The following is a 22,285-nucleotide window of genomic DNA, read 5'->3' as shown; positions in this document are numbered from 1 at the left end:
AAGTTTCTACTGAAAAACGTACTAGACCGTACTAAAAGTAATAGTTTCACTGTAGTATTATGATTTAAGCTGTAACAGAAAACAGAAAAACCTACCAAGACCAAAACGACCCATGGAAACAGGCCTAGTTGAGTCTGAGATGGGTTGAAGCTGCAGTTGTAACTTTCTGTGCTTGGGCCTGTTGGTGGTCACTCACCCCTACTGTGACACAGACACACTGTGGTTTGGTGGTTAGGTTTATGGCGTTTACTTGCTGAATTAACTCGCTGTGTGGCCGCAGGAGCTGTCAGCTTAGTGTCACTGGCCTGAGAGCAAATGAATGCGCACAGCTGAGAGCTGTTGAAGCTGAAAGGTGCGCAGAACCACAGAGGGGCTCGTATACAGCTGGTGTTTGTGTTAGCGGCGCTGATGGAGTTACTGCTTCATGACGTTATGCTGCTAGTTTAAACAGATGTACAGACTGAGACACCTGGGTGCTCACGCAGACGTGATAATACACCGAGGCCTTTACAAACACTGAAGAGCCTCCTACTCCTCTCTCTCTCTCTCTTTCCACCTCTCTCTCTCTCTCTCCCTCTCTCTCTCCCTCTCTCTCTCTCACTCTCTCTCTCTTTCCACTTCTCTCTCTCTCTCTTTCCTCTCTCTCTCTTTTTCGATCTCTCTCTTTCCTCTCTCTCTCTCTTTTTCCCTCTCTCTCTTTTCTCTCTCTCTTTCCCTCTCTCTCTCTTTCCCCCTCTCTCTCTCTCTTTCTCTCTGTCCTTTACACTATCTCTGTCCTTCTCTCTTTCTCTCTCCCCTTCTATCTTCTTTTCTTGCTCTTTTTATTCTTTGTCTCTCCCTTTCGACCTTGCTGTCTTTTGTCTTTTTCCTCTTCTCTCCTTTTCCAATTTTATCACCTTCTCTTGCTCTTTTTCTTCTTTCTCTTTCTTTGTCTTGCACTTCTCTCTCTTCCTCTTGCTCTTTGTTTTTTGTTATGTTTTTGCTTTTGTTTTTGGTTGTCTCCTCTTCTATTTTCTCTTTTTCTTTCTCTCATTCTCCCTTTCTCTTATTTTCTTTCTTTCTTGCACTCTCTCTTTCTTTTTCCTCTCTCTCCCTTACACTGTCTGTGTTTCTCTCTTTCTCTCTCTTTCTCCCCTTCTTTCTCCTCGTCTTGCTCTTTTTCTCTCTCTCCCTTTCTCCCTTGCTCTGTTTTTTTCCTCTCTTTCTTTCTTCCTCCCATTCTAATGCCTTCTCCTGCTCTTCTTTCTTTCTTTCTTTCTTTCTTTCTTTCTTTCTTTCTTTCTTTCTTTCTTTTTTGCTTTCTCTGTCTCTGTCTCTCTCTGTCTGTCTGTCTCTCTCCCTCTCTCTCATGCACACACACACACACACACACACACACACACACACACACACACACACACACACACACACACACACACTGTGTCCTCTAATGATGTGTTCCAGGTGTTTCTCTCTCTGTGTTTAAAACTGTTGAACAGCTGGTGTTGAGTCAGTCAGCTGGCCTTTTGCAGCGTTCAGGTGTTGATAAACGCAGCTGAATTTAGCAGATGTACCGGTCGTTTCATGTGGGTGCTAAAAGACCTGTTAAACACACATACGTGACTCGTCCCTTTTCATCAGAGACTGAGCAGACAGAGGTGACTGTGAAATGGCCTACAGCTCATCACTCTGTAGCATCTTTAGGATTGAACTCATGATGCTTTTTTTAGACATGACCAGGAAAACACAAAGTCCAGCTGATCAGATATTCAGGCTTTTTGCGCAGGTGAAACTGGATCAAGTTGATTCACACTGTCTTTTTAATAGATTAATATTCCTCTGTCTTGTAAGAAGAATCCTGATGAGGAGTGAATGAAAGCTCGTGGAGACCACTGATCTCTAGTGTGTGAGGTTAACCAGCCCTTATTGACTTTCCTTTGTTGTCAATGATGTTAAAAATGCTTGGACGAAGCATCCCTTTAACCTTTAGCTTTGTTCCGCTACATATTATGTTTATAGGACATAATTATTCATATTCATAATTATAAAGTTAATTTCATCATTAGTAACATAATGACCTGTTTTGATAGACTTCAGTCTGCACTACTGATGGTTTTAGGGGGTTTTTTTATGTCAAAAAATGACAAAAACAACAAATATAATGGAAAGTTTCCCTTGCTACAAAACTAAACAGTAACTTTTCATCAACTTCAAATCATAATGAAATAGCCCCTGTTGTATATACAATCATAAATGTACTGATTTTTAAAGGTTAACTGTTTCATACTGGTTTCCCATCATTATCAATGATGTAATATGATTTGGATGAAGAATTCCTTTAAATGCTAACGTCCTGACTGCTTTGTATCATAACGTCACATATTTTTTCCGTTGTTGTGTTCATCCTCCAGTTTTTGCTGGTGGTGTAGTAGCATATTCACTGTCAGGCCTCACAGTGCTGTGCCTTTCAACACTACCGTGTGACCTCTGTCAGATAGAAGGTTTGGAGTTATGAGCTGTCAGGCGATGTACTGGTGCTGGAATGTCACCCACCTTTTCCTTGATTGACAGCTCCTGTCCCACCTTCGGGGCCCATTCGTCTCAGGAGATGTCAACAAGTTCCTGAATTATTAAAAGGTGGACACGGGCTAGCTGGCACACTCTTATTAAAAACAAGAGCCAATGTAAAATTCATGAACGAGGAGACGTTTCGCTCGCAGAAGAGACTGACAGTGAGTGGACTTGAGTGAAGGCTGTCGGCTGTTTTGGAGCCACGTGAAGAAAGAGCAGTTGTGTTCTAATGGATTTAGATGGAGATTTAGGTTAAAGTGTCTGTGAATTGTATTTACAGATATTTTAATTAATCATTCAGGACTAGTGTAAAAGATGCATGTTGAAAGGCAGCTATGAAAAATGAATACATAGGTTATACATACGCTATACGTCCAGACACTATTTGTAATTGGTAGGCGCACACATTGCTGATACAAGTGTTTCAGTAGCACTCAGCTTTTATGATTTTATGAAGCCCCCCCCCCATATTGGGTAGCAGTACAACTGCATTCATGGCGCTCCATCCAATACCTTTGGGATGAGTTAAGTAGTGTCTTTTGTCCAGAACTAATGTTCCAACCTCTATTGTAAAGTCTTCCCAGAGAGTAGAGGGTGTTACTGCAGCAAAGAGGAAGCTCCATATTAATGAAGGAACTCCATATTTTACCTTTTATTATATATCTTTTGAGTTAAAAAGAAACTTTGAATAAGCAGGTGTCTATAAACTGTTGGATATTTAGTGTAAGTAATTTAAGTTTGGTTTGAATTCTGATGATTCAAGGAGACACTGTTTCCCTCCCCTTTGTAATATACAGAGAAGATGAATACTTTAGTAAAGCGATAGCCTATTAGACTCACATTGGTATAAGCAGTAGCAGCTACCATTTTGAAGCCTGAATTTTGTCTGTACTGTCTTTTTTCCTCCTAGATAACAGTATGTGTCACAGTTTCAGAAACCAAATAGCAAGTCTATGTAAGATTGCTTCACAACTCCACCTGAGGCGTGTGTGATGATTTAGGCCTACAGTTTAGAGCTTCAAATGGGCATGAAATTTTGTTCTGAACCCAAATACAGCCTGAGAGTTGTCCAACCTGACTTGATCCACAGGACCAAATTTTGAGCCTGAACCCAAACTGAGCCTGACAAAATTATGTGCAAACACTACCAGACTTGATCACATCAGTTTTTAGTGTGAAATTGTTCCAAGCCCAGATATTAACCCAACTCTGCCTATCATCACCGAAAGTGCTTAATATAACCTCAAACATATAATGATAGTGCCAGTTAAGTTACTGTGTAGCAATAATAATAGCTGTCATTAGGTCATACATAAAATAAAATGTCAAAAGTTATTACAGTAATATAATAAACTAATTAACTGCCCAAAATAAAAGTATAAATTAATTGGTGGGGTTTTTGCTTGTACAGCTTTTTAGCTACATTAACCCAATAGCTCCAGTGCAAAACTAAAGAATCTAACTTCAGACTCCAAACATGTCTTGTCTGATTGACTATATTTGGAGCAAAATCACTAGATATTTTACACAATTATGGCTTTAAGGTTTGGTGTATTGTGAACTAACCTGAGGCTTGGTGGAGAATTGTCTTTGGCCTTTACTGTAGATAAAGCTGTTTGTGTGCAAGTGTGGGTTGGACTGTGTCTTGTTAATGCTAATGTGCATGTACTGACGCAAGAGAAAAAAAATCTTGTCTTTCTGTGACATTTACGTTAAGTAGATTACTTTTGCACACAGATGTGTTGCATACGTTGAATCTAATCTCCTGTTTTTTGCTGCTCTGTCTCTTTGTCTCAGTTTGTCTACCTCCCATGACTGGCATTGCCCCCAGACTCTGAATTAAGTGTCCTCCGTGTCTGATGCACTTCCTTAGCCAAAATGTGCAGCAGCAAGTTGAGAAAGAGAGAATAGAAGGACCGACTGTCAGAAAAAGTCTGTTTCAGAAAGTGGGTTAATTACTAGCAGGAGTGAAGGACACAGTCTGACTTGAAGAACACCAGCATTCTATGCAGTTCTAGGTAGCATCATGTAGTCAGGCTTTAGGAGAATGAGATGAAGCCTGAATTAAGAGTAGGCGATGAGAGCAGAAATATCACAATGTTTACGCTTGCAAACAAGTTGGCATGGACCATTATTTTAATTTCAGTGTTTGCAAACGTGAACTATTTGAACTGACTGCATGGTCTGCTACTGACTATCTGCAGTTACAACACTCCTTATCACTTCAGTGTGAATGGGCAAAGCTAAACGGTTGCAGGCTGAATGGGAAGTAAAGTATAATTTCTTTTGGCTTTACTACTATTTTACCTTTATTGAGTACATATAAAATCTCAGATGGGTTATGGGTTCACAGGTGGGTTTGGATAGTAAAGGAAATGGCTTTATTTGTGTTGTAGACATGATGCTTCATTCCTGTCACCACCAAGTAAAGAAATCTGAGCCAGTACGTCTCCCTACAATGAAATATTTCACAGCAAACCACTTTTAATGATTCGTTTACGTGTTAGTAATTGAATTATGCTGAAATTTTGACTCAGTTTTCACTCAGTATATACATATAACATACAGACATATAAATATAACATGGTATATGTTAATATATCCCAAGACATAGAGGTCTTGTTGATGTGATTAGTGGAGAAAACATTGCTGAAGAAAGCACAGCTAATGGAACTCATGTTTTCTCCATCTCTTAACATCTGTCAGCTATTACTCCAACTACTCCAGCCTCCACTGAGACCAAAGCAAACATGCAGAGAGAGAAGAGAGAGAATGGAGGAAGGAAAGTAGATGCAGAGAAAGAAAATGATAAGGCAGAGCAGAATGTGGGACTGCTGAGGCTATTAAATGAATTAGCGGGGATAAAAGAGAGATGTCAGAAGAATTCCAGATAAGAGCTTCACTTGCTCCGTCCTTTCGTCTCTCCCCAAAGAGCCAGTATTACATTTTGAGACAAGATTGGAGTCTCTTGGCTGCACATTCTTGCTCTAGATTACTCCACTGATTTATTTTTGTATCTGTCTAACCCTTCTATTTTGTTTCGAGACAGTGGCATGTTTCGCCTATTCTTCCTCCTTTCCTCCATTGTCTCATTTAGTTGGAAAGCTCTTTGGACATTCGGCCCAATGAGACAGGCTTATGGAGCTCTAGAGCATTAATGATGAGTTCGTACATTCCGTTCACACCACCTAAAAAGGAAAATTAGACAAGGAGAAGGCTTGGGTGAGTAGTAGACTCTTTGTGCTATTGTGTTTCCAACAATGGGTGAATATGCATGTTTCTATTGTGGTGGGAACGACTGTTTCTGTGCTGATATGAGACTCAGATTCTTTAAGACTAAGCGCTAGGTTTAATACACTCATCTGTGGCCTAAAATGTGCTATTTCTGCAGCACAACAGCTGCACAGCCATACTGGCTGTTAATAACACAAATTGTGTTTTACAGGGCTGATACACGTTTTCCTTGCTTTTTATTTAATAATAGACGTGGATGTATTATGTTAACAGCACATTCCCCGGTCTGCACATTATTATTATACAGTAGTACCATAAGTACATATATTTGCTCATATTAACGATATGTGCAATTTATGTGATGTTTAGAATATATGTAACTGTGCCGTTTTGGAATACTGAAACATATGCCAATATATGCACAAATATGTCAGTACAGTCAAAAATATACACATATGTACAGTATCTCACAAAAGTGAGTACACCCCTCACTTTTCTGCAAATATTTTCTTATATCTTTTCATGGAACAACACTATAAACATGAAACTTGGATATAACTTAAAGTAGTCAGTGTACAGCTTGTACACCAGTACAGATTTACTGTCTTCTGAAAATAACACACAGCCATTAATGTCTAAATAGCTGGCAACACAAGTGAGTACACCTCATAGTGAACATGTCTAAATTGTGCCCCAATTGTGTCGTTGTCCCTCCCTTGTTCCAGGTGTGAATGGGGAGCAGGGCTGTTAAATTTGGTGTTTTGGGTACAATTCACTCATACTGGCCACTGGATATTCAACATGGCACCTCATGACAAAGAACTCTGAGGATGTGAGAAATAGAATTGTTGTTCTCCACAAAGATGGCCTAGGCTATAATAACACCCTGAAACTGAGCTATAGCACAGTGGCCAAGGTCGTACAGCGGTTTTCTAGGACAGGTTCCACTTGGAACACGCCTCGCCAAGGTCGACCAAAGAAGTTGAGTCCACGTGTTCAGCGTCATATCTAGAAGTTGGTTTCAAAAAATAGATGCATGAGTGCTGCCAACATTGCTGCAGAGGTTGAAGAAGTGGGAGGTCAGTCTTTTAGACCATACGACACAATGCATCAACTCGGTCTGCATGGCCATCATCCCAGAACGAAGCCTCTTCTGAAGCTGATGCACAAGAAAGTCCGCAAGCAGTTTGCTGAAGTCAAGCAGTCCAAGAGCATGGATTACTGGAACCATGTCCTTTGGTCTGACGAGTCATCACGGAGGAGTAGAAGAGGATTCCAGTAGCAACCTCTGCAGCTCTGGTGAATTCAGTGCCCAAGAGAGTTAAGGCAGTGCTAGATAATAATGGTGGTCACACAAAAATTGACACTTTGAGCACAATTTGGACATGTTCACTGTGACATGTACTCACTTGTGTTGCCAGCTATTTAGACATTAATGGCTGTGTTATTTTCAGAGGTCAGTCAAAACTATACTGGTATACAAGCTGTACACTGACTACTTTATATCTGACTTTCATTTCTATAGTGTTGTCCCATGAAAAGGTATAATAAAATATTTTGCAGAAAAGTGAGGGGTGTACTCACTTTTGTGAGATTCTGTAGATTAAAAACATGTAACAGTATCATATTTTAATATTTATGTATATGTCAAATGTATGTGAAACTATATTAGGAACTTACATATTTTGAAAATATGTGGAACCATATTTCCTTTGCATATGGAATTTTGACCGTACCACAGATGTCACAACTATAAAAACATTTACATATAAGTGCCCATACAGCGTACAACAGTTTAGCTGTACCTATTTACACTGACATGATAAAGAGTGTTGTTACTTCAGAAAGCAGAGTTATTGGAGTGAAAGAATGGAAGATACAAAGAATGCTTGATACATAGTAGCCCATCATCTTTCGTATGTCAGTCTTAAAAAGACTTTTTAGACTTGATTAATTCTAAGGGACCAAGAATGGTTGCAAAATGGCCGTGTAAACCTGAATTATGCTTTTGGTACATAAAACCACACAAAAAAGTGGACCTCAGAGTAGAAAAGGTATAGAATGTGGGCCATGTGAAAGCATGTATCATGCAATGGTGGTTTGATTTTCAGTTCTGGAGGGTTGTAACACTTTGTAATTGTGTGTGTGTGTGTGTGTGTGTGTGTGTGTGTGTTTAGATTTGAGAAATGTTGGGTTCCCACCCTTCTTTGTGTAAGGCTAATTCGAAACACATGTGTGCAGCTGAGCTTATCTCCATGAGCAACTAGCAGGAGACCTAGGCCTCTTTATGCAGATCTGACATCATTGTCCTGAACCTACACCCTAAACTAAGCTCTTACGGCAAATAGCACAGCTGGAATCAGGTCTGATGAGAAAGCAAAAGCAGTGGAAATTGTGTTAAAACACGTTATTGAGGCACCACTCAGTGCTCTGAGTCATTTAAGGTAGGAGAAATTTTCAGAAAACCTCAAGTAGTACAGCACTGTTACACATTTAAAGCGGTAGTTTGGCATAGGCCTGTATCCAGTGATGCTTAATAGAGTCATTGTGATAACAGCCCCAAGTGACAGAAAAAAACAGTGTAAACATGTCTCTGCTGTTGTTTGTCAGGCAAAACAAGATGCTCCTAACAAAATAGCTTCAGAGAAGAAGGCAAAGGGCTAACTATAGAGCCCAAATATCTTAGATGTTTGCAGTTCTGTATTAATTACATGTTTGTGTAAATCAAAGATGACCGTACACTATAACCACAACGTTTACTGGACTGTAGTTTATGGTAGTCTTTTATTTGACAAAAGTTAAGACTTGACTCACATGATATCACCATGTTTTCTCCTGAGTCCAATTCAGTTGCAGGACAAAATACCCCTAGCCTGGTGTAACTGTTGATCATGATGATTTTCCACCTTATTTTACCAAATAATATTAATCTATTACTGGCACAGACCTAATCAAATACATAAAAGCCAAATATATAGTTTCCTTCTTGCATATTTAGCAGAACTAAGACATGTTTAATGTTTGAAGTTTGCTTCTTCAGTTGTATGCTGAGCTATATGGCTAATGTAGGTTATTTAGACCTGTTAGCATTTTGAGACCTGCTGTCTTCCCTCACTGACTTGTTTATGTGGTTTCTAACTCTGCATAAAAAACTGTAAAAATGGACAAAAATCTTGCACAAAATTTGTTTCTTTTTTTTTTGTTGTTTTATTTTATTTTATTTTATTTTATAGACAACTGTATGCCATAATGCTAGAAACCATATAAGCAGTTGTGTAATGATTTAGGCAAAGTAAATTACTTAAATCTCAGTTTCCTGGTATTTGTTTCAAACGGAGTACCTTAATGTCTTGTGTAAAAGGACAGTATTTAGCCGTTATTTGTATTTATTTCATATTTCTGTGTTCCTGAATCCCATTTGTTGCGAGGCAGTATCTTGCTCACATTCCGCAGAGCTTTCTGGCCTGTGGTCTTCTCTTTTATTCTGTCTCGTCTCCCTGTATGCCAGTGCCAGCTGTCTTAATACAAGTCCGTCACACCTCGGGTCATTAGGTCTATGGACAGTGTGAACTGACCCTGTGTGTGGTTAATGGGGTGTGAGGGTGTTCCACCATCTGCAGCAGCTGATTCAATCAGCTGAGTCAATCTTACACACACACACACATTCAGTCAAGAGCACTACCCATTTTTAAAAGCTTTGTTTTTATGTCAGTTGAGCTCACCAACAGGCAAATGGACACATACAAATAATTTTGATTTCAAATGACTTGAAGTAAATTTTGCAAAAGTTTTGGCACATTTTTATATTTTTATATTTTATGTTTTTTCAATATGTTAAACTCAGGAAACAAATAAAAATGTACACTAAAATTAGCTGAAAATGCCATATTTTAGTGTGTTCCCTGTAGAGCTGTGGTCACCAACTCTGCTCCTGGAGATCTACTTTGCTTTAGAGTTTAGTTCTAACCTGCATTTAACATACCCCTCCTTTCCTAAAACTCATCTGTCTGATCTAGCCAATCAAGAGCTTTTGAAGAAGTTAATTAGCTGGATCAGATGTGGCAGATTGGAACTAGACTCTGCAGGGAGGTAGATCTCCAGGTCTGTGGTTGATGATCACTAATATAGAGGATGTGTTAACTTATTTTCACTAGAAAAGCAACAAACCATGTGATTTGACTGGGGGTGTTCAAACCTTTTCTGTACATATTCTGCATTGTAGAGTGATTTAATGTCTATCCTGTATTGACTTTCATCCTCTCTTAGTCCCCTCACAGCCCTTTACACGCAACTGACCTGGTTAGGAATGTGAGGAATGCACTGTCTGCTCTCTCTTATTCTGGGTCAGGGCTCACTGTGTGAGAGTGTGTGATACCCCCTTAATGCAAGAGGCTACAGCCCTGCTTTTCACTACATTATTCTATTGTGATTGAGATATAGAATTATGTAGAATATGTAAAAATGAGACCAAAAATAGACCAAAATCGATTGTGGATTTTTTTTCTCAACCTAATCTGTCTGTTTCATCCTAATTGAACTGTAAATTGCAGTTCAGGTCAATTAATATGTTTTTTTCTGTACTTATAAAAGATCAACCAGTCAGACACCACTATACTGATAACGGTTCTTGTCTTTGGAAAACTTTGTCCTATATGGGAATGAACTAATTATACACAATTTACAAGTTGTGCAACAAAAAAAATTGGGGGTTGCAAGATGATGGTCAGAAAAGGTACATAGCTAAGTAGGAAAAGAGCTGTCCAGTTTTATACAGCTGTCAAATATAGATAAAAAAAATTAATTAAACCCAAAATATATTGTTATTTTGTTTAGCCAGTAATGACTAAAGCACTAAACTGTCTTGGAAAATACTTACTTTACCAAGACTGTTTACTTATGCCATAATTTATTAATAGTTCTTTTTTCGTCTTATCATAATATTTGTCATTATCGGGAATTTTACCGCAGTTTTCAAAATGTCAACAACATTCCTTCTCCAGGATGTTCAGTCGAATTGGGAATGGTGTGCTTGCATACAGTTTTTTGGTTAAACGTACAGTTTTTGTACAATTATTGTTAAATGCCCATTTTTTTCCCCTACAAATGAATGGGCTGCAAAAGTTAGTGCACGTATGTCACGTTTATACAAGTTCATTAATGACACCCTATTAATCATAGCAACCGCCTGGAATACCATAGTACCATAGCACCATAGCTACCACCTAGCAACACCACCTGGGATACTATAACAACCACCTAAAATATCATAGTAACCGTTCTGCAACACCCTAGCAATCGCTAACCATTTGGCAATACCCTAGTAACCACCTGGAAACTGCTTAAGCTGCGAAATCATGCTAGTCTTAAAACGTACGATATGAATATGATAAGTCTAATTGTACACATTTTGTTTACATAGTTTTATGTTAACATTGCTTTATGTAGACTTGACTTTGGTGCCGTCTTTACAGATTAAATAGACACCCCTGATTATAAATGCACTTTTGAGTTAGCAGGATTTCAGTTTTCTTGGTAAAGGGAAATGACAAAATTATTGCATGTGGAAATCCACCCTGTGCTAGAGAAGTGGCAGAGAAAGATCAGCTTCAAAAACACTGGAGTATTCCTTTGAAAGCCCAATTGTAAACAGAAGAACACAAGACAGCGACTAACGTTGATATATACTTTGTGGATTATAATAATTTCTGTTGTCTTCCACTGGTCATTAGTGATGTTAGCCTTACTTTGACTGATTTGGTTTGGTCTCTTTTGAAGTCATTTACAGCACTGTAGCCCAATGTAATTCCAGTTGAGCTGAATGACCTGTGATGGTGTGGCTGAAGTCTAGACATGCTTTGTGTAGGTCTGCATTCCTTCACCTTCTTTTTTTTCTCCTCCACTACTCTGCTGGATTCAGCTTTATGAGGCATTTGATGTACTACGTCATAATATGTCAAAAGACAAGAGAAAGAGTGATTGTTCTAAGGTCAGTGTGCCCCTTTGGACATGCTAGGTATATTTTATTAGGAAATAAAAAGCAAAAAGTTGTCCTAGATCAGCACATTTACTCTGAGAAGGTCAGACCACTGCAGGACATTTCTACACTGGCATTTCAACTTAGCAACACACTAAACTTTAATTCATGTGTTTTTTTTTTTTTTTAGAATTTGTCCAGTGTAACACTTTTTAGATCCATTAAGACAAATATATCATTTGACTCATTAAAATGGCATATTAAATGGCAGTTCCACTAGTATTTAAAAATTTCTGTATAACTCTGTGGTTAAGATATAAACAAAGTAATTCAGAGTGACTTAATGTGGAATTTTACATTGTAGAGAAATCAACTGAATTTTAAAAAAATGTAGTTTAAAAGGTAAAAAGTAGTAAATAAGGCCAACATCTCGTTCCAAACCTATCATAAAACAATGTCTTGGACATCAGGCAGCAGATTTTAACCATTTCTTGTAATAATTTAATGTGATGTTACTTTTAGAAACACTTCAAATGTCTGGTTCCTGTCACCACTAATTTTTAAAAAATGGTTCCCCTTTAAGGCTACACAGATTTGTGTATTGCACTTAAATCACCTTTTATATTTATATTTGTAATGAACTCACTGGTCTGAGATCGTTACTCATTTGTGTGGTGACAACTGACAATCAAATGACACAGTTGGAGACTTTTTAATTTTGGTCTATATTAAGTTATGTCAGTCAGATTTAACAATTTACAGACGTTTTTCATTTTTAAAATCAGTGTTTGTGACAAAATGTTCACATCGGTCAGGTAGTATAGTACAGAGATTTCAACTACTGAACTGATTACAGGGTGCATTGTGCTATGGTTAAGATTTAATCCAGAGGGAGTTCACAATTTCTCATGAAACGTTTTGGCCCAGCTTGATTCCAGTGCTTTTGGGTTCTTCTCTGAAAAAGTCTGTCTTCATCTAAACCTCTAGCTCTGAGTCACTGAGGTGAAGCAGTCAGAATTAAAGAGGACTGACAGTGTCTTTTGGAAAGAGCATCAGTGTAATGAGGGCAATTGAAAGAGCCACAAGCAGGGGCTTGTTAAAACTATGATGTTATCACCAGCCTGTTTTAGGCCTCTTGCACACTTGGTTGTCAGACATGTTGTCATATTGTTAAGTCTGTGGAAAAACCCAACAAGTGTTAATTAACAGTACTGCGGCATGCCACATTCACACTCATGGATACACACCTCTCCATATAACATTTCTGACCACTGGAAAGCAAATATTGCATTTGGTGTTGCACAGACATACTGTACTTCAGGTTTCACACCAACTTGCTCAGACTTATTATTCAGAAAGAAATACACAGCTAACAACATGACATCACACTGTGTGAATGTGTACTATTTCAGGTTAGGTTTGTTACAGGACTGGATCAGAGTCGTTCTTTTTTCCCCACTGATACTAACGCACTTTAAAACCTACAGTTCTGTGCAAAGTTGGAGACTTCGCTTCATTTGTTTAATTTCATGTTTTAACATATTCACAGTACTGCATATGCCATGTTAGTGCAGGCTTCTGAGGTCTTTTAGCTCTGTGCTATTGCCAGACTTCACTATCATGGAGAGGAAAAGATGCTCTTTAAGTAATTTTTTATTTATTTTGACATGTTTGCAGAAAACGTAACACAAATGTCCTTTTGTTCGCATTCAACTTGAAAAATTATCCAAAGGTAGACAGTCGTTCAAGATGTGTTTGGTGTCTGAAGCTAGACAAAAAAGTAAAGGCGAAATTCAAGCTTCAAGATGGTGGCTACTGCTGTTTTTAAATATGCAGTGCACATTTCTCCATTTTTTAAATTTTTTAATTTTTTTATTTTTTAAGATAAATGTCATACAGTGTCAGAAACCACATAAGCAAGTCAGTTAGACATGCAGTCGGCATGATGCTTAGGCACTTAAGCTTCTAAGGCTTGTTAGCTTTAGCCTTGTTGCTCTAGTATCTACAGAAGGAAACTTCAGAATCAAACATGTCTTGGCTGACAGACTATATTTGATTAAAATTGTTAAATGTGATTTTTCTCACTGAAATGTTCCTCTTAAATCAGGGTTGGATGACAGATTGTATGAGCTGTTTGTAGCTGTAATGTAGCTGATTTTAGGTCAGTGTTTGAACAGGGAGGGTTCTAGATGGTTGAAACCACGGATGAGCGTGAGAGTAACGGGTTTGGAGGTGCTTCTGCATTCTTTTCTCCTTCTGCTTTGGAGGAAATGTTTGCTCTCTCATTTCCTGTCTTACATTCCGTCATTCACACTCATGCCATGAGCCTGCAGGTCTAGAGAAAATGGCTCGCATGCCCCGACTGTGTGTGCTTATGTCTGACTAAGAGAGGGAGAGAGAGAGAGAGGGAGAGGGGGAGCACCTGTCATTTCATATCAGGCAGTTCCAGCAGTTTCTTGTAGCATAATCCCTTTTTCCACTGCGTCTGGAAACTCTGACTCTTTATTACCCTGCAGTCCTTTCTCTCTCAGTGCAAAGGTCAGAGTTGAAGAATCTCAGGACATGGGCAGATGGTTCTCTCTCTCTCTCTCTCTCTCTCTCTCTCTCTCTCTCTCTTTCTCTCTTTCTCTCTCTCTCTCTCTCTCTCTCTCTCTCTCTCTCTCTCTCTCTCTCTTTCTTTCTCTCTCTCTCTCTCTCTCTCTCTCTCTCTCTCTCTCTCTCTCTCTCTCTCTCTCTCTCTCTCTCTCTCTCTCTTTCTTTTTCTTTTTCTTTTTCTGTCCCCAGGCTTCAAAACAGATTTCACCTTCATGCTCAGAATTTAAATACTTCTAGTCTATAGTGGAGTTTGAGGTTGAAAAATGCATAGGGATGCATCAGTCTGATGGTGACGGGTTCAACTACATAGATTTTTCGGAATGTTATTGTTGATTATAATGTTCAATTATGCGCATGCTTGTTTTTTGGCCAAAGGAAAATGAAACTGATTCCAGTTGTAGTGAATTTTGTAGTGGAATTTGAGATTTCATAGCGCACTAAAGTGTTTCCTATACTTTTATAATCAAATCGAATCATAGTTCAGAGATTTAACTCCCTAGTGGACCTGGACACTTCAACATCTGTTTTATATGCACCATCTAAGGATTATGTGTTTGCAGTACATCCACATTAGAGATTTAGTATCGCATGAAAGGCAAAAACTGACCCAAGACGTAACTGTCCTTTTAGTGCTTGTCAACAAACATCAAGGAACAGGCAGTTTAATCTGTCTGTTGTCTTCTTTATGTGTTTGAACAATTGGATGGCTGGCTGGCTGGCTGTCATCATAGATACTCCTAAAAGGGCATAGTGTCTTTGACCAAGTGTGTGTTGAGTGCATCTTCAGGAAATGTCTTGGAAAACAAACACCTTTTGGTGGATTAGTACAGCAGCTGTCCATGAAGCAGTCATTGGGTTTTGTGGGCAACTTTGTGGGCTTGAAATAGGCATCTTTCTTGTCCTTAAAAAGAAAATTTAAAACTGTGGCTGTACAATATAATGTTTGTTAATCAAAGCCATAATAATGATACAAATGATATTGCAGTAACATATATTCATATATTGTGCAGCTACAGTTTAAGTTTTTATTTTTTATATTGATATGATATTGCAATACTGATATGTCACAAAGCTGTAACAGGAAATTGATTTTTATGAAATAATGCCTTCCGCCCGAAGACTGCTGGGATAGGCTCCAGCACCCCCCGCGACCCTGACGGAGAAGTGGCTTAGAAAATGGATGGATGGATGGATGGATGGAATTTAGACCAGTCTTTAATCACATCAAGGGTTCACTGTTGTGTTTTAATGTACTGTTAATATAGAGTATGGAAACAGTATGATTTTAGGAGAAAGAACTCAGAGACAGGTTATCCTTCATTAATATATTTTTCCTTTGTAGAGCTGCACAATATCATAGAATCATATTATAATATATGTAAAAAGACGTAGTAAAGAGCTATGTAAGAAAATTATGAGATCTTACATTTTTTCTGTAAGTTTTATTCAGCTGAGACTGGTGTGAGATGAGTCAGACAAAAAGAGAAAAGACATCATTGAGACAATATCAGGATTAAAGTGAGAAAATCCAAGAGCTTTCATAGGAATTTCATAGGAGAAAATTGCTTTACTCTTGGACTGATTTTAAATAGGACTCAAAGGGGCACTCCGACCTAAAACCTACATTTATTGGTTTGACACAATTCATGATTTTTAAATTTTTTTTTATCCTTTATGTGTTTGGTAAATACATGTTCTGTTGCTACAATGCCCAGCATTACACAAATATGTCATATAACCATTGGGATTCCCTCCCCAGCAGCAATAACGAAATCCTGCCTGCTGTCATAGCCACTGATGAAGAGGCTAATAAAAACAGGCATGAGGTTTGACTTCCTTGCAGTAATATTAGCTATGTGGCTTCCGTCAGCATTAGCCAGCTAGCAGGGAAGCAATCAAGCAGTTCACCCTCAAGTAACCACCCAAAATTGCTTGTAGTTTTGAAAAGTACCTTGTATCTTTATAACGCATCATTTTTATAACGCATAATTTTTGATTTTGGCCAGAGTATATCTTTAACTGTGTGTAATTGAAGTAAATAAGATTAACAGTGGATCTTTCCTCTGGAAAAGCAGGATCAGTAATTGAGTTTTATTTCAAAACTGAACAAACATGCTATTTTTCTAGAGAGTAAAAACTGCATTATATGTCAATTTGCGCATCAGAAATGTGTTAGCTCTAAATGTGGATGTTCCTGCACCTCCATAGTTGTATGTGTGCTTGAAGTCAGTTTAGACTCAGATTGACATTGTGTGAGTGCCATCTGCTCTGCAGACATGTGGACGTGTGTGTGTGTGTGTGTGTGTGTTTGTGGACATGTGCTGGGGTATTATTATGCTAAGCTCCAGGCCCCAGACATACACCCCCATTTTTCAAAGTTCAGAGGTCAACAGTTCTGAACCCTATCTGGAGCTAAGTTAGAGAGACACTCCACTCAGTCTCAGCGGCTCAGAGAGCTCTATAATAGAGCAGCACACTTCTCTCTGTGTGTGTGTGTGTGTGTGTGTGTGTGTGTGTGTGTGCGTGTGTGTGCGCATGGACATCTGCGATAGAAAAGAAGAGGCTAATAATAGCCAAACAGAGCAGAGACAACGGAACCACTCTCTGTATGTTTTAGACACACACAGCAAGTGCTTCAGGGCAGTCACTCTCAGTGGTATTAGTAATTGAGTAGTCTATTGATTATTTTAGCAGTTCATTGAGTAATTAATTTTTTTTTGAAAGGCCAAACAATAAAAATGATATTAACTGAACATTAACTGAACAATAACAATAATAAATAATAACAAAGGACACTATTGAAAAACAATTTGAATAGGAATCATTTAAAAATATCTAATAAAAATATGCAGTGCTACTTTACTGCAGAGGTTTCAGACATTTGAATACATTTTACATAAAATTTTCTCATCACTATTAGCCTTGCTATCTAATATCTTCCTAATATCTCTGGGTGGGTAAAATGGCCCTCTTTAGCATCACACTTTGTGATGGGGGAGTCAATGCACAGGTCTGATAGGTTGTGTAACAGAACAGTTAGTGTTCCTCTCCAAGCATGTTGCTTCACCTAAAATGATTGGTATCAAATTGATAAGATAAGAGCACCTTCTCTTGAATGTATTAAATGCTGTACATGCATTAAATTAAATGAGGTGTGCCGGTGGTGGAATTTAGCAATACTAGCTGGTGGCATCAAGAAGAAGTCTGGAACCAAGCTTGTTCTCGTCTTACTAGCTCATAAAATATTGACATGTATTTGTTTTTTATTTATTCTAATGCTATACAAAGACATGCTTACTGCTGAGATAAATGAGTTTGCTTAGGTGCCTAAAGCCTTTGTATGGTACTGTATAAATACTGTGCATAAATGAGTGTGCTTATCAGATTTTTTACTGTAAGAGAGACCAGTAAAGGAATTTTAAATATGTATTATCATCACTGAGAAGGTTAGTTTTATTTGAAGATTGGGTTTAAACAAGTAATTCTAGATGCCCTAAATGCCATCTTACTGTGCAATTAAGTGCAACGCCACATGCTGCAAAAGCTTGCACTGCCATCTAGGGGCTGGTTTGCGCACATTTGCTTTCTCTGTGCTGGTGGTCACCAAACTTGATCCTGGAGATCTACCTTCCTGCAGCGTCCAGTTCTTGAGTTTTTGATTGACTGGATCACATGCATTACTGTTAGTACACTTTGGAGCTAAACTCCAGCAGAGTAGATCTCCCACTCTACTTTCTGTGATGCACTGAGATAGCATGATTGATGCATATGAAGCGTATGCATATGAACTGATATGTTTAAGGACAAACACTGTTGCTCACTAGACGGCAGTAGAAGCATTTTTTTCGATATTCATTGTGAATCAGGGCAGTTTTGTGGTGTGCCTTTGAGAGGAACATGTACATATTTATGCATGTAGAGAAGTGTTTGTATTTAAAGCTGTGTGTATGTTTTTGTTTCTTTGTAGGAGGTTAAGAGTAAGAGTAAAGTTTGTGCAAATGTGTTCTGTGGAGCAGGACGAGAGTGTGCAGTGACAGAGAAAGGACAACCCACCTGCATGTGTATTGAGGTGAGCAAGAACACGTACATGCACACACCAAACTGCACTAAGCTCATTATACACCAGAGGTGGATGAAGTACACAAATCATGTACTTGAGTTAAAGTAGAGATACCCAAGGTAAAATATTACTCCAGTAAAAGTAGAAGTCCTTACTCTAGACCTCAACTTGAGTAAGAGTACAAACGTATTTGCCTTCAAATGTACTTAAGTATTGAAAGTAAAAGTGCTAAAAGATTAATTATGGCTCTAATGTCCTGTTATCTTTTTTATAACAAGACTTGCTTCCTGAGCTCATTTTAGGTGAAAATCCTCCAGTGTCTCTGTTGGTAAACCAGTCTTTTAATAGAACGTCATTAATTAGTGACGCTGACGTCTGTTAAAATGATCATAAGCACAAAACACTGAAGGTAAACAGTTTCCATCAGGTAGAACCGAGTGGCTCTGAAATCACTTTTACAAACAAACGAAGTGTCAGTTTAAGATTACTTTGTAAATTAGTTACAAGTTGAATAAAAACTGGCTTTAAACTCAGGATCATAAATAAGTTCTCCTTTACTGTATTGATCTGTAGGTCTCTGTTCATAAAGATAAACTAACCAAAACTAAATTACTATAAAATGAAAGTGTTTGTATGAATTCAGAAAAAATGAAAACCTGCCAGTCACGACTGCATATGTGTCCATATTTCTATATTGTGGTCTATTTACACAAAGTTAGGTTAGTTCATCATTTAGGTGACGTATGTGCTCCCAAAATTTTACGCTGCTGCGCTGATGTTGAACCGTGTGCTGCACTGGGTCAGTATGACCAACGAACCTTCAAAACAAGCTCAGAACAAAGTGACCGCTGTGCCCTGATTGGTGTTCTTGCTTTGTGCTTATTTTGTTTTGACATGTTACATTTTTATACACACAAAAAACAAAAGGAACAACAGATTTCTCAAACTGTAGCACAGTAAAAAGTAAGATATATGACTTTGAAATGTAAAAAGTCGCCCAAAATGGAAATACTTAAGTAAAGTACAGATACACGAAAAAAACTACTTAAGTACAGTAACTAATTACATTTACTTAGTTACTGTCCACCACTGTTATATACACCTCTTGTACTAAAATCCACAATATTTAGAATTTTATTGTTGACACCTCTTTTTTTGTTATCTTAAGAAGTAGCTGTGCTTGGTGTTGTAGGTCTTAGGTTGTTGCAGAATGTACATATTTGTATCTAAGAGGGAAGTTTGATGGCAGTCAGAAATTGAGAGTAGACTAGTAGGTTAATAATAGACCCCAAACAATATATTGCTTGTCTGAAATATGAGCCAGTATTGATAACCTGTGGTTTTATTGGTATTGGAAAAAATATTACAGATAAAGTGTCAACAACTGAGCCTGGTCTTGATTTTACTATTTTAGTGTTAGATTTTAGGGCAAAACCAGCTGTGTGTGGAGATGCCAGTACAAGGAACCCCCTGTTTAACTTCACACTCTGTATAGTACCCAATAAAAACCATTTGATATGCTCCAGTAACACAACCAGTTTTAGTGCTATTTAGAAATCGTTAAAAAAGCTCCTTTAATGAGCCAGATTCAGTAGACTTTGCATCATGAGGAACCATTTAACCATGTAAAGAACAATTTATGAATTCACATGGTTCCTTCAGGATTCTGTATGGAACCATTGCTAACCTTTGAATAAGCAGTTTTTACAGTTTATTTGGTTTAAGAAGTGTGACAGTTGAGATCTCAGTCATATCAGTCAGTAAAGCACGGTTTAACTAAAAATTGGAGTATAAAATTTAAATCTAAAATGTAAATATAAAGTTTTATCTGCTTATTTTATCAGTTATCAGAAATTTTAGCCCAAGTAACAGCTACTACATTTTTGGTCATTCTAATTAATGATTGGACACTTTTGCAGATTTACAGACTAGATGAATTTTAGATTTTTTTTAAACACTCTCCAAATATTTACAATTTACACACTCTGCTTCCTGAAACAGTTTTGCATATTCTGTCAGCACATAAAACAAGCTGTGTGCGTATTTATCAGTAATGTTTATATACAGTGGCTCAAATAGACTGTTCACCAGACTAAGATGCATGTATGTATGTTGGACCTCTGCAGCAATGTAAACCCCATAAACGTACAGTGTGTGGCAGTAATGGGAAAACCTACCGCAACCACTGTGAGCTTCACCGCGATGCCTGTCTGACTGGACTCAAGATTCAGGTGGACCATGATGGACACTGTGAAGGTATGTATGTGTGCATGATCCAGAGACAGAGATCTTCCAGTATCAGCTATTTGAGTTAATTATTATTATTATTATTATTATTGTAGTTGTTGTTGTTGTTGTTGAGATTATTACAACATTAAAATATTATTACATTAAAATATGTATAAAATTATTTTTTGTATTTAATATTATGCTATCCTCTCCTTGGATCACCACCTTATCGTGGTGGAGGGGTTTGCGTGCTTGAATGATCTTAGGAGCTATGTTGTCTGGAGCAAAAGCTCCTGGTAGGGTCTCCCATGGCAAACTGGTCCTAGGTGACAGGTCAGACAAAGTGTGATCCATAATAACCCCTATGAAGACACAAAAGCAGGACTTGTGTACCCTGCCCGGAACAGGGTTACCGGGGCCCCACCCTGGAGCCAGGCCTGGGGGAGGGGCTCGCCAGCGAGCGTCTGGTGGCCGGGCATTTACTCATGGTGCCCGGCCGGGCCCAGCCCGAAGGAGTTACATGAGTCCCCCCTCCCATCGACCCACCACCAATGGGAGGGGCAGTAGTAGGGGTTCGGTGCGTTGTGGATCGGGCAGTGTCCAAAGGTGTGGGCCTTGGCGTTCTGATCCTCGGTTGCTGAAATTGGCTTTTGGAACTTGGAACGTTACCTCACTGGCGGGGAAAGAGCCTGAGTTGGTGTGCGAGGTTGAGAGATACCGGCTAGATATAGTCGGGCTCACCTCAACACACAGCTTGGGCTCTGGGTCCAATCTCCTTGAGAGGGGCTGGACTTTATTCTTTTCTGGAGTTGCCCATGGTGAGAGGCGGCGGGCAGGTGTGGGCTTTCTCATAGCCCCTCGACTCGGTGCCTGTATGTTGGGGTTTTCTCCGGTGGACGAGAGGGTAGCTTCCCTACGCCTTCGGGTTGGGGAACGGGTCCTGACTGTTGTCTGTGCTTATGCACCGAACAGCGGTTCAGAGTAGCCAGCCTTCTTAGAGTCCTTGGGAAGGGTGCTTGAAGGTGCTCCTCCTGGAGACTGTATTGTCCTACTGGGGGACTTCAATGTTCACGTGGGCAATGACAGTGAGACCTGGAGGGGTGTGATTGGGAGGAATGGCCTCTCTGATCTGAACCCGAGTGGTGTTCAGTTTTTGGACTTCTGTGCAAACCACAGTTTGTCCATCACGAACACCATGTTTGAACACAAGGATGTCCATAAGTGCACATGGCACCAGGACACCCTAGGCCGCAGTTCAATGATTGACTTTGTAGTCGTGTCATCGGACTTGCGGCCATGTGTTTTGGACACTCGGGTAAAGAGAGGAGCTGAGCTGTCAACTGATCACCACCTGGTGGTGAGTTGGATCAGGTGGTGGGGGAAGATGCCGGTCAGACCAGGCAAGCCCAAACGTATAGTGAGGGTTTGCTGGGAACGTCTAGCAGAAGAACCTGTCAGATTGATCTTCAACTCACACCTCCGTCAGAACTTTGACCAGATATCGAGGGAGGTGGGGGACATTGACTCAGAATGGGCCATGTTCTGTTCCTCCATTGCTGAAGCGGCTGACTGTAGCTGTGGCCGTAAGGTAGTTGGTGCCTGTCGGGGCGGTAATCCTCGAACCCGGTGGTGGACACCCCAGG

The 22,285-nt window shown here is 39.1% G+C and overlaps 1 protein-coding gene across 1 annotated transcript in view; it reads left to right on the top strand.

Annotated features, from left to right (window-relative positions):
- The window catches only part of fstl1a (follistatin-like 1a), a 46,716-nt gene that overhangs the window by 1,392 nt on the left and 23,039 nt on the right, over positions 1-22,285 (top strand). The window contains exons 3-4 of the mRNA XM_017699002.2: positions 18,321-18,422; positions 20,540-20,669. Of these exons, the coding sequence (XP_017554491.1) occupies positions 18,321-18,422; positions 20,540-20,669 (232 nt within the window). The remainder of the gene's footprint in view (positions 1-18,320; positions 18,423-20,539; positions 20,670-22,285) is intronic.

This window comes from Pygocentrus nattereri, chromosome 12, assembly GCF_015220715.1.
Source record: "Pygocentrus nattereri isolate fPygNat1 chromosome 12, fPygNat1.pri, whole genome shotgun sequence".
Lineage (NCBI taxonomy): Eukaryota > Metazoa > Chordata > Actinopteri > Characiformes > Serrasalmidae > Pygocentrus > Pygocentrus nattereri.
Note: the sequence above shows the minus strand (reverse complement) of the source record. Positions and strands in the feature narration are given on the sequence as shown.